Source organism: Elephas maximus, chromosome 3 (assembly GCF_024166365.1).
Source record: "Elephas maximus indicus isolate mEleMax1 chromosome 3, mEleMax1 primary haplotype, whole genome shotgun sequence".
Lineage (NCBI taxonomy): Eukaryota > Metazoa > Chordata > Mammalia > Proboscidea > Elephantidae > Elephas > Elephas maximus.
Window position 1 is genome coordinate 123,298,744 of NC_064821.1, and position 13,522 is coordinate 123,312,265.

At 37.3% G+C, this 13,522-nt stretch overlaps 1 protein-coding gene across 7 annotated transcripts in view; it reads left to right on the forward strand.

Annotated features, from left to right (window-relative positions):
* ACADM (acyl-CoA dehydrogenase medium chain) overlaps window positions 1-13,522 on the forward strand; it is an 81,648-nt gene that overhangs the window by 64,234 nt on the left and 3,892 nt on the right. The window contains exon 12 of one of the 7 annotated variants that reach the window (XR_007516343.1): window positions 2,134-2,310. Coding sequence is in view for 6 of the 7 variants with exons in the window: in XM_049875620.1 (XP_049731577.1) it covers window positions 13-84 (72 nt within the window). In the remaining variant the exon portion in view is untranslated. Of the gene's footprint in view, window positions 1-12; window positions 846-2,133; window positions 3,303-13,522 lie in introns of those variants that run through there. The other 6 variants (XM_049875620.1, XM_049875619.1, XM_049875618.1 and 3 more) reach the window with 6 other exon arrangements.

The window sequence follows — 13,522 nt, forward strand, 5'->3', positions numbered from 1 at the left end:
TTTTTCTTCCAGATTTATGAAGGTACTGCACAAATTCAGAGGCTTATTATAGCCCGTGAACACATTGGCAAATATAACAATTAAGGAAATCTGTAGAAACATGGCTCATTGTTAGGTGCCAGAACATCACCCACTATTTAAGCTCCAAAAGAGAACGGGCTTTATGATTTTTTCCAGTGAAAATTTGTAAAAAATAAGCATTCTCATGCCAAGCCAGTGCAGCTGATTCTAATAGTAGTTTTGTACTTCTGTTTAACTTATGACTTAATCTCTTCTCAAATAGATTTGGTTTCATTAAACTTATCCTTTCTTCTCAGTCCCACTGTAGTTGAATTACATTAACCGAGAGAAAATACGTTGTTTTATTACTTTGACCTCTTAAAATTGAAGTAGCAAAAATTTCTTGAAATTTCAGTGCTTTTCCAGTGACAGAAAAGCGATCTTGTAAAAGTAGAATGTTCAAAAATTTACACTTGGAAAATACTGTAAGATTTGGATGCCACTAAATAACTTCCCAGTGTTGTAAATTTAATGAGATTATATTAGAGGAGTTCATTTTACTGCAATTTGAAAAGCATTTTCTTTCAGTTTTGCACAATAACCGTCAAAATTTTGATATTCGTAGTTTCCTATTATACAACTACCAGGTCTTACCTAAAAATCGTGTTTAATTGTGAGCCCACATTTCAGTTGCCTTATTTAAAATAAATTAATAAAGCTTGCCTTAAATTATTTTTATATGATTCCAGTCATCTCTAGATAGCCTTTGATCTCATTTCAGGTACATATATTATGAAAAGGAACTAAAATAAAATTGTTGAATATTTATTAGTGTATCTGTTTATATTCTTTCTAGGAAGTTTTATTACTTCATGTTAATCATGTGTGCCTGATGTATTTACTGTGGTGAATAAACAAAGACATGTTTTATTTTGATCTGCATAAATTACCTGCTCATTTTTCATGAGGTTATATTATTGGAGGCTGTTACCTCAGAAAATATAAAATAAGGACCAAAATTTTTTAAATCTAATATTTCCTTGTAATTCTAAACATCAAATACTGGTGTAATGTTTTATTAAATTACTAAAATAAAACTCTAATCTCTTAGAAAAATAAGTTTGTAAAACTTTTTTTTCATGTTCAGTGATGAAATTTTATTTTAATGCACAACTAAAGATTGGTAAGGAGATTTAGAGATTTCCTGTTTAAATTAGATATTACATAGAAATTACACATTAAATTATATATATATATTTTTTTCAAATGCAGACTTGAATTTGCAGTACACAAGGCCAAAAATCTACCTATCAACTCTAAACATTAATCTTCTAGACATAATATCAATATACTACAAAGCCATATAATGAAAACATTTATTATTCTTGAAACTAAGTATTGAGTAATTCTATCCCTTTGTATCAATAAAGGTTTTTTGGTCACAAGTAACACAAATCAATTTTAAAAAATTGTTACTGTAAGCAAAAAGGAGCAAATGTGTTTTAGATATACAGAAGTGTTCCATGGCTTCAAAAAGAGACTAGAACCAGAATAGTTAGTCTACAGGAATCCATGAAATTTTCTATCTCTCAACTCTGCTGCTCTGTCGTGTTTCATGCTTTCTTGTTCTGTAGCCTGGCTTCCTCTGCTTCTTTGACCCCATGAAAGAATAAGGCCTCACTATCACATTTATCTATTACGTTTCCCACCACATACATAAGATGACTGGCCATGGCCATCTATTACGTTTCCCACCACATACATAAGATGACTGGCCATGGCCATTACAGTCAGGAAAGTAGGTAGAGCCATGGACTATAAATATGATTGTTGCTTGCCGGTATCTGTGAATTGACAGTTCCTAGAGAAAGCGTAGGATGTTTTATGGCGATTTTATTGAATATTTGAGGAATCTACCAAAGTCATCAGTTTGCGTAAAGGGAGAAGAGATTATTATCATTCCAAGATACTTCTGAATAAAAAACATGGCTGTTTATATAGCTTCTAGAATTACAGCTATTAATTTGAATACATTATCCATGATGATCAAATAGTGCAAAAGGTCTTTGGAGATTAAAAATTAAATTCCACAGGCAAGAGTGGTTTTTATGTTTCTTTGTTTTCTTTTTAAAGCCGTGTTGAAAGATTTTATTTAACTCATTAATGAATGAGGGACCTAATAAGATGTTAAAACTGCTACAAAGTAGAATTTGAAGAATAGATACATCATGAGGAGGGATCATCACTACAGGACAACATCATGTTTGGTGAAGTAGATAGCCAGCGAATGTGAGGGAAACCCTTTGTGAGGTGAGTTACCAAATAGCCAAAATGATGGACTTGAACTTGCTGGCAGTTGTGAGGATGACAGAGGACTAGGCAACATTTCATTCTGTGTTGGAGTTGACTCAATGGCAGCGTACATAGATATATATAAATACACATACAGAATCAGAGATGCTCAAAAGGATTTGCTAATAGATGTAAAACTGGTTAATATCCTGTAGGGCAATAAAATCTAATGGGATCATCTTTTCTACAGAGCAGATATCAGTTGTAGTTCACAATTCGTTTGCATTACTCTCCATTTTCTACACTTTAACTTCTACGTGTACAATGCTATAAAACAGCTTAGTCAACAGAAAGACAATCAAAGGTACACATCCCTCAGAAAATATAACCAAGGATCCATTAGCTAATACCAGCATTCCTCTGAAAGGACATCTGGTTATCTCTTTTGTCCATCTCCAAATCTTTGACAATGTTTCTTGACAGTCTCTTCCTTGCGATCATAAGTAATCTCCAAAGATTATTCTTGATCACAAAAAGGCTGGTTTCATTAGGTTTGGCCTACCTGGGTGTTAATCATGTACGCCTGCTTGAGTTTGCCTTGCAAATCTATAGCCAGGCAGTAGTAAACAATTACTAAGGCCAGAGGATTAACTTCTGCCTGTAAGGTTTCATAAGGGACCTCAAATTGGACTTTTAAAAGCCTCTATTATTTGCTATCCCAAGGCTAAGGATCCAAACCCAGGAAACTCTCCACCAGATTTCTCCTGCAGTACTTGAGAATTTAGGTGAATCTTCTCCTCAGCGCCCTCAAAATTTGTTAAGATTCCTGGCCAGCCAAGAAATGACCTTCCTTACCATTTGTAAGGCTGGAACCCTGGAAGCCAGGTACCATTAAGTTTTACTGGAACAGATTTATAGGCATCTACTCCACATGTGAAATCAACTTGTTTTTAATAGAAGGCTTGTCATACATGATTAAGTGAGAAATATTCTCAAACGACATTCCATATATGGCCTTAGTTATACAATTTGTTTATTTATATCCATGTTAAAAAGGAGTACAAATTCCTATATATTATATTCTTATATTCCATGAAATACAAGATTTAGTAAATGCTTATGGATTCTGGTGGTTCAGTGAGGATCAGATACTATATAAAATTTTTAGTTATGAAATCAAGAATCCATTAAATTGAGAATTAGAGATACCTTAAGAATTAAAAAGGATTTTCTGATATATCCATAAAAATAGAACATTACAATTACATCAACAATATACCAAACAAATAACCATGACTAAATTTTCCTCATCAGTTCATTCAGTCCTATGTAATTGTTCTGCTGGACTTTGGGCCAAGCAGACTGCTTTCATAAAGCCGTGTGCCTCCAGACAAAAAAATCTGAGTCCTTGAAATCCTAACTTGGTGCATTGGTGTAGTCAGAAATTTGTCTAAGCACAAAAGTACAAATATTTTATGATGCCACTTATATGACATATCCAGAATAGGCAAATGCGTGGAGACCAAAATGGTTACCAGGGGTGAGTGGAAGGGGGAAGTGGTGAGGTATTGCTTAAGGGGTATGAGTTTCTGTTAAGGGTGATGAAAAAGTTTGTATATGATTAGCAGTGATCGTTGTACAACATGGGGAACGTAACTATAGTGTCACTGAATTGTACAGGTAAAATGGTTGAAATGGCAAATGATTTCGTACGTATATTTCATTACAATAAAAAAGAAACATGTCAGCTCAGAAGCTTGTGCCCAAGAGTCTATTCTTTGAAGTTTCAATAGTTCAAGGCATCTGATCCTTCCCATGAAGCTCTGGGACTGCCTTTTCTTGAAGACAAAAACCTTGGCCTATAGCTTATAGGGAAACCCTGGAGGCATAGTGGTTAAATGCTACGGCTTCTAACCAAAGGGTCAGCAGTTCAAATCCGCCAGGCGCTCCTTGGGAACTCTATGGGGCAGTTCTACTCTGTCCTGTAGGGTCGCTATGAGTCGGAATCAACTCGACAGCACTAGGTTTGTTTTTTTTTTGGTTTTTATAGCTTATAGCAGAGACTTCAGACAAGTACCCATTGCTGTTGAGTTGATTCCTACTCAGAGCGACCATACAGGACAGAGTAGAACTGCCCTATAGGGTTCCAAGTTTGTAAATCTTTATGGAAGCAAACTGCCACATCTTTTTCCTGTGGAGCAGCTGGTGAGTTCGAACCACTGACCTTTCCGTTAGCAGCCAAGTGCTTTAACCACTGTGCTGCCAGGCTTCTTTTCAGACTCTACCTGTAGATGACCAACACAGAATGGCTGTAGTTTATTTATTACCATATCCAATAATATCAAAATGGAAGAGAGTATTAAAGCATAGTACGTAACTATTTCCTAAGAATTCGATCAACATTTCTTTCAAGGGAAATAAAAGCATTGATAAATCTTCAAGTTCTTCTCATAAAGTGTACAATTTCAGACATATTTATATTGATAGGGTTTTACCTATACAAATTTAACCTAGAGAAGCCTGAATAGCCCTTTCGATTTATTTACCAACTTTTCCTGTGATGTTCTTATAATAGTATCAAGAAATTTAAGAAATATGGAACACATGAAGTAAAACTATTTCTAACATTTCTGTTTTTATACAATGAAAGACAGATTTTTGTGTTTTTTCCGGGAGTCCTCCAGGAAATTTCAAAGGTAGTTTTAAGTGTAAAATATATCCTGATTTTTTCTCTAAATGCAAGATTTGACCTTGAGAAGGCAAAATTAAAAGAGACTTGGAGAGATGATTTGGTCACTTGGTTAAGGTAGGATCATAGGTACCTGAGAAACAATATTTGGTTACCTATTTAATTAAAGACACAATGCTTTAAAATAACAGAAAAAAGGAACATGATTGTACAGAATTTTAGCTTTCTCAAATGAGGAACATTTGTTCCTTTTTTTTTTTTAAATAATTAAGGTTATGAAAAAGTCAACATATAGAGCATAGAAAATTTATTCTGGCATCTAAAATCAGTTCAATTCTGTTCCTTATTTTGACACTAACTACAGTATCAGTTCTTCTGCCCCCGACTACTTGGAGTTAGGGCCTGTCTTCACATATTAAGCGCACAGTCCTCCAGATTGCCAAGACTGCCCAAGACTTCAGATACCAGCCACAAACTCTGAGGTTTCCAGGCTATCTGCACTTCTGACCAACTGGCTACAAATTTGGGGGCTCCCACAACAGAACTTAGGAAAGCGCTGTACTTATGATTACAGTTTTATTATAAAGAATACAAATTAGGACCAGCTTAAAGAAGAGACATACAGAGTGAAGCCTGGGAGGATCCTAAATTTGAAGCTTCCATGTCCCTAGTAGACACATTACCTTCTCGGTATATTGATGTCTACCACCAACCAGGAAGCTCCCCTGAGCTTCAGTACCCATTGGTTTTATTGAGGTTTCATTACGTAGGCATGATTGATTGAATCATCAGCCACATGATTCAACCAGTCTCAATTCCCGTTTTTTTTCCCTTGAAGTCAGGATGATGTCAAGTTATGGGTCTTTATGGTATGGCCCTGCCAACACCCTGAATTTGGACTCCTAGTCTCCAAAAAGGAGCCCTGCTTGCACAGTGGTTAAGCACCCAGCTGTTAACTGAAAGGTCGGCGATGAGAACCTACAAGCTGTTTCACAGGAGAAAGATGTGGCAATCTGCTTTCATAAAGATTTACAGCCTTGGAAATCCTACGGGGCAGTTCTATTCCATTAGATAGGGTTGCTGTGAGTCTGAATTAATTCAATGGCAACAGGTTAGTTTAGTCTCCAAAACTGCAAGACAATAAATCCCTGGTGAGTGGTATTTTTGCTATAGCAGCACTTGGTAGCTAAGACGATGATGCACAAATATAAAAATGAACACATGTAAAAAAAAATTACTTAACTCATTAAAAAAGGAGGAAACCAGTCAGATGTTAAAAGAAATTTCCAGCAACCAATTTAATCCCTAAAGTCTAGATGTCTCAAATAGATTTTTGTAAAAACAGGCAACTTTCAAGGCTTTTTTTTTTAATGATTCATAAGTAAAGGACAGGATTCTTTTAATGTTTTTCTATCTCTAGCTTACCTAAAAAATTTTTTTTTATGACTTTAAAATTCTATACCTGCATCTTAACCACCCAAAGTTACTTTAATTGGAAATAATACTTATTACTTATTATTGGAATATAACACTTTATTACTATATATATTTATTATTATATATTATTATATACTTTATTATTATTAACTTTATTATTGGAAATAATACTTATTACTTAGTCAGGAAAGTGCAATTCTAAGACTTTAGACAAGAATTCACTTGCTAAAACTAAATCAGAAAAGCTAAGTTTTTTCACCTTCCATGACGTTATCATTTTCTGATTTTCTAACCATCTTGTTCTCTTTAATAGCTCCTCTTCCTTTGCCATGTTTTAAATATTGGTGTAGTTCAGTCCACAGTATACTCTACACAGTCAGTTGATGACCTTATCCACTTCCATAGCTTCAATTACCGTCTATTCTGATAAGTACCGAATACCAATTTCCACCTACATCTCCTACCTGTATTTGAGTTGCCCAGTCACCCACCTGTTGGAGAGCTAGGGCTGCTTGAATGTACCATAAAAAAATTTGTTGCCATCAAGTCAGTTCTGACTCATAGAAACCCTATAAGACAGGGTAGAACTGCCCCCACGTGGTTTTTAAGGCTGTAAATCTTTACAGAAACAGGCTGCCACATCTTTCTCCCAGGGAGCAACTGGTAGGTTGGAATTGCTGACCTTTTGGTTAGCAGCAGTACACTTAACCACTGGGCCACCAGGGTTCCTCGAATGTAAGATAAACATCTCAAACTCAGAACATCCCAAAATATAATTCATCTGCCTAGAATGCATAGAATTCTTTTATCTGCTGCCTACCTAACTGCGTAGAAGCTTTTCTTCACCACTTCTTTAAAAATCTTAGTTATCCTGTTAGGCTCACCTCACATGTTATCTCTTACGGAACTCCTTTTGTGTTTTCCCACTTTGATTTCAGGTGGTAGGTATCAAAGCACTGTGCTACCACAGTGTTCTCTGACTACCTGTATCTTTTGTCACTCCATATTATGATGTCTGTTTCTACCACTCAACTATAAACTCCATAAATACAGGGACTTTGTCTTAATGAATTAAGTATTCAAGAGTTATTTGTTGAATACACTAACATTAAAAATGAATTACTCGTTGGGTGCTCAAGAAATGAAAAATACAAGAAGCCATAACAATTAGGGGTCTGAACAAGAAGAAATACCATTTTAGACAAAGACAGCCCTTTCTAGGAGTTTCTTTCTCTCACCTCCCCCCCCAAAAAAACCAACCAAACCCACTGCCTTCGAGTCAATTCCGACTCATAGCGACTCTACAGGACAGAGTAGAACTGCCCTGTAGAGTTTCCAAGGAGCGCCTGGTGGATTCAAACTGCAAACCTCTTGGTTAACAGTCATAGCACTTAATCACTATGCCACCAGTCTTTCTCTAAGGGAGTTAATATCTGATCTGGAGATCAACCTATATGCCCAGTCTCTTCTAAGAGAAAATGTCCCAGCCCCAGTTTTGGCTCAGGAATGGATATCTGATATAAAGACAGCAAATCCTCAAAGATAAGCTGTTGAGAAACAGATCCAGTCACAGAGAGAGCTGAATCTGAAAGAAAACATCACGGAGAGCTCTGATGTGGAGGCAGGACCACAAGCGGATTGCGAAAACCTAGAATGATGAGGAAGCAGAAACAAAGGGCAAGCAACAGCTATGAGGTAGAAAAAAATACAGAGTGCAGTCAGATCACATCTTGTTAGGGTTAGGCTCTAAATTCACATGAAGTAAATGTTGAGTATAGTGAATTGACTGTAAAATACACTAGACATTGTCTTAAGCAGTTTAATATTGACCGAAGGAGGGAAACAAAGAAAGCCTGGACATGCTAGTTTTCAGTTTTTACTATATTCTGTCTTGGTTGAGTCTTTATAAAGTTTACATGTGCTATAAAAAATAAAGAAAATAGTATTGTAAAAGCAGCCAGCACAGGATTTGGCTAATAGAAAGCACTACAGAGAGTCCATTGGAGCTACTGCCTGAACAGTTTTATTGGTGTGTTGGGGCAATGTCAGACTTTAGTGAATTGAAGTGCACCTGGAAAATGAAGATGTGGATCAAGCAAAGGGTCTATGTGAAAAAATCTGGTGGTGAAGAGAGGATATATTCTCCCATTGTACCCAAAATAAAATCTTCTCTCCTCATCATGGCCTGAGCATTCCTATGTCACCTGTTCCAGGCCTTGTTCTTCAACCTTCCCTCTTACTACACCATACCAACTCACTAACATACCAGGTACTGCAGCTTCTTCTTTTTTTCCTTCAACAGGCCAAAGTACTAAACTCTTTTTTTGCTTTAGGGTCTTTACAATTTTTGTTTCTTCTATCTGGAATGACATTCTCCTGGCCAGCTCCTCATCCTTCAGATTTAAGCTCTCTTATTCTGAGTTCTTTAGAGGAGCAAAACCAGTGAGGTATATATAAATACATATACAGAGAAATTTACTTCAAGGAAATGGCTTATGCAGCTATGGTGGCTGACAAACCCAAAATCTTCAGATCAGGCAATTCTGTCTTAGTCATCTAGTACTGCTATAATGGAAATTCCACAAGTAGATGGCTTTAACAAAGAGAAATTTATTCTCACAGTCTAGTAGGTTACAAGCCCAAATTCAGGGTGTCAGTTCCAGGCAATGGGTTTCTGTATTTGTCAGCTCTGGAGGAAGGTCCTTGTCCTCAATCTTCCCCTGGTTGAGGAGCTCCTCAGGTGCAGGGACCCCAAGTCCAAAAGACCTGCTCTGTTCCTGGTGCTGCTTTCTTGGTGGCATGAGGTCCCCAACTCTCTGCTTGATTCCCTTTCCTTTCATCTCTTGAGAGATAAAAGGTGGTACAGGCCCCATCCCAGGGAAACTCCCTTTACATTGGATCAGGGAGGTAACCTAAGCGTGGTGTTACAATCCCACCCGAATCCTCTTTAGAATAAAATTACAATCACAAAATGGAGGACAACCACACAATACTGGGAATCATGACCTAACCAAGTTGACACATTTTTGGGGGGACACAATTCAATCCATGACAGGTCTTTACAATTTTTGTTCCTTCTATCTGGAGTGCTATTCCCCTGGCTGGCTCCTCATCCTTCAGATTTAAGCTGTCTTATTCTGGGTTCTTTAGAGGGGCAAAACCAGTGAACTACATATGAATATATACAGAGAAATTCACTTCAAGGAAATGGCTCACATTTGTGAGGAAATGGCTTACACAATTACGGTGGCTGACAAACCCGAAATCTTCAGATCAGGCGGCAGGCTGGAGGCCTCTGCTTGCTCATAGGGCTGCAGGGGTTGGCGAATCCAAAATCTGCAGGTCAGACAGCAGGCCAGAGACCTCTGCAGACTTACTTCCCAAGAACCAGAGGTCAGGCAGCAAGAAGATGCAATGTCAGGGAAGAGAGAGTGAGCTTTGCCAGGACATCCATTTATATACTGCAGTAAAGCCACACCCTCAAGGAGTCCCCTTTTGGCTAGTTGCTCACATCAGATCACAATATGAAAAGTAATTGCATTATGGAAGAGCACATGCCAAACCACTGAGAATCATAATCTAGCCAAGTTGACATGTAACATTCACCACCACATCAGCTCAAATTCCACTTGTGTCAGAGAGGCCTAAGTACTGACCACCTATCTAAAGTAGTCCTCCATTCCTCCCCACCAAGTCACTTTCTGCCATATTTCCCTGTATATTTCATCTCTGGCAGTTATTATACACTGCAACTCTTTTTTGTGTGTGTGTTTTTTTATTTACCTAAATGTAATTACCGGCATTGCTGAAATATATGCTCCCTATACAAATTCCTGGAAACCCTGGTGGTGTAGAGGTTAACAGTTCAGCTGATAACCAAAAGGTTGGTGGTTCAAATCCACCAGGCGCTCCTTAGAAACCCTATAGGGCAGTTCTACCCTGTCCTATAGGGTTACTATGAGTGGGAATCAACTCAACGGCGGTGAGGTTTTTTTTTTAAATACGAATTTCTGGAATTCCTGGGTGGTGCAAACAGTTAACATGCTCAAATGCTAGCTGAAAGGCTGGAGGTTTGAGTCCACTAGAGGTACCTCAGAAGAAAGGCTTGGCGATCTACTTCTGAAAAATTAGCCATTGAAAGCTGTATGGAGCACAGTTCTACTCTTATGCACATGAGAGTTGTCATGAGTTGGAAATGACTTGAAGGCAACTGATTACTGGTTATACGTATTTCTGCTTCGGTCACCATTTGTACCTTCAGCACCTAATATAATATCTGGCACATTCTAGACATCCGATACATATTTGCTGAAGTGAGGTTTAGTTTTCATTCCTTCATCAGTTGCTGACTCAATCAGAATAATGTTATTCTTTGGTTTTGGACCTGATGCTTGCATTATTCTTATTCCAAGCATTACCTTTCCCTGGAAATCTGACCAAGCTCTTCCTCTGTTTCCTGCTTCCACCCTCCAATTCCACCACCCATCTGATTTAGAGTTACCTCTTTAAGGCTTCATTGGATTCTGACCTTGCCTTTATCATAGAATTTATCAGATGATTTACTGTCTCTCTCACTAGGCTCTTTCAGGGTAGAAGCATTTCTTATCTGACTTATTTTCTAAATAACAAGTAGGGAGCCAGCTACATTAATACATATTTATATAAAGTAAAGTCAGCTCATTAACACCCTCTGGCCCATGTCAGAAGCAAATGCAAATTCTCTCCAGAGGAAAGCACCTTCAACTTAGGTCCAAGTATGAGCTTACAACCAAAAATTACTAAAATAGACAAGAAACCAATCACATGAAAAAGGTCAACTGATAATAAAAAATAACAGATTTTGAACGCTAAGACTTCAGTTATTAAAACTACCAGATACAAAGTATAAAATAACTCTATATAAAAGGTGTAAAGAAATAAAAGACAAAGATAAACACACACACACACAAAGGACAAGCAAAAGGAAACTATACACACAGGCAGTTCTAAAAAGTAATCAAACGATTATTGTTGAAATAAAAAACTAATTGGGTTGGTTATACAGTAGATTAGGCTCAGCTGAAGAGAGTATTAAAGAACTAAAACAGTGCTTCTTAAATATCGATGTGCATACGAATTACAGAGGAAGCTTTTTAAAATGCGATTTGATAGGTTAAGGCTAGGGACTGGATTCTGCATTTCTAATAAGCTCCCAGGTGATTCTGATGCTGCTAGTCCACAGATTTTGAATAGCAAAAGTATATTTCTGATAGGTAAGAAGAAATTACCTAGGATCTATCACAGAAAAAGAGATGGAAAATACAGAAGAAAAGTGGAATGTTAATTTTATGTGTCAACTTGGGCAGGTTATGCTGCCAGTTGTTTGGTCAAACACTAGTCTAGATGTTTTTGTGAAGGTATTTTGTAGATGTGATTAACATTTACATTCAGTTGACTTTAAGTAAAGGAAATTACCCTCTATAATGTGGGTGGGCCTCATCCAATCAGTTGAAGGCCTGAGATTTTCAGAAGAAGGAATTCTGCCTTAAGACTGTAACATAGAAGTCCCACCTGGGTTTCCAGCCTGTTGGCCTGCCCTACAAATATCAGACTTGCCAGCCCTCATAATCGTGTGAGCTAATTCCTTACAATCAGTCTCTCTCTCTCTCTCTCTCTGTGTGTGTGTGTGTTTAATGCCCATATATATACATCTTATTGGTTCTGTTTCCCTGGAACCTCTTGTGTCAGTCAGAGAAAAAAAGTAATCAAATGATTATTGTTGAAGTAAAAAACTAATTGGATTGGTTATACAGTAGTTTACAGGTTAAGAGATAAAAATGCTGGAATAAGAAGTCTAGCATGTCCAACATAATCTCAGAAAAAGAGAATAATGAAAGAGAGCAGGCCTACCACTTACATTTGCAGGGTCTAGAATAAGAGCACAAATGGAAGCCCACATATTGTATGTCTTAACATTTCAAAGTTAAATAAACTAATAAACTGTAAAAAAAAAAAAAAAAAAGTTAAATAAGCTAATAAACTGTTCCCTTACTTTGACAACTATACCTTCACAACAACCCAGAGAGTCAGGTTCAAATTTAGACTTTTTAGAAGTCCGTGCCGGAAACTGGCAGAGAGAGCTACTGCTTGGTCTGTTCCCCTCCTGTCCCACTCCTGGCTCCTGCATGGCAACGGGTTTTGCGTGTAGACATCCCAGCCTATACATCCAAACTCCCTCGATATCCTCCCACTTGACTACCCCTTGTGGCTTATGGTGTACAAACCAGCATATGATCTGTCTCCAAGGGATTAACCCAGGGGAGATACTCAAGTAGGATTTGAAGGTGGGCTATGAGGATTTGGGCAGACTTGAAACATGCTCTGGAGGTAGGGAGGCAGACTCTGACAGGCATGTCCATTTGGCTCCAGGGACTCCTTTCCCCATTGAGAGGTATGTGGGCAGAGGAGGGCTTAGAGTGGGACTCTGTAAGCATGGGGTCCCATACAGGGATCCATCTTACCTGGGTGTAAAAGTGGTCTTGGAAGAAAATATTTAGGACTGATAAAAGAAATAAATCCATAAATATAGGAATTGCCTCCTAGAAAGATAAATAATACCTAGTAAGATGAATAAAAATAAATCCACAATTGGATACACCTTCATAAAACTGCACAAAACTGAAGATCAAGAAAAGACCTTAAGAGCAGCCAAAGAGAAAAGAGGAATCAGCTATGAAGTAACAATTAGACTGACAACTATCTTCTCAATAGCACAAATGGAATAATATCTTTCAGCTGTTGACAGAAGACAACTGCCAACCTAGAACTGTGAACACACACAATTCTTTGAAGAATTATCTAGGTGAAATAAAAGCATTTTCAGATAAACGCAACCAACTAACAAATCATCATTAAAGGAAGGAAAATGACAACAGAAAGATGATGTGAGATGTAAGAAGAAATAGTCCGCAAATAAATTGATAAATATGTAGGTAAAAAAGTTTGCAGATATTAGATGATGATGATGATAATAAAATAATATCTTATTTCTAAGATTAAAAAAATAACAGAAATAAAATACTAGAGAACAAGTCAGGAGGAGGGTGGCTGGAGCGTTCTAAGTTT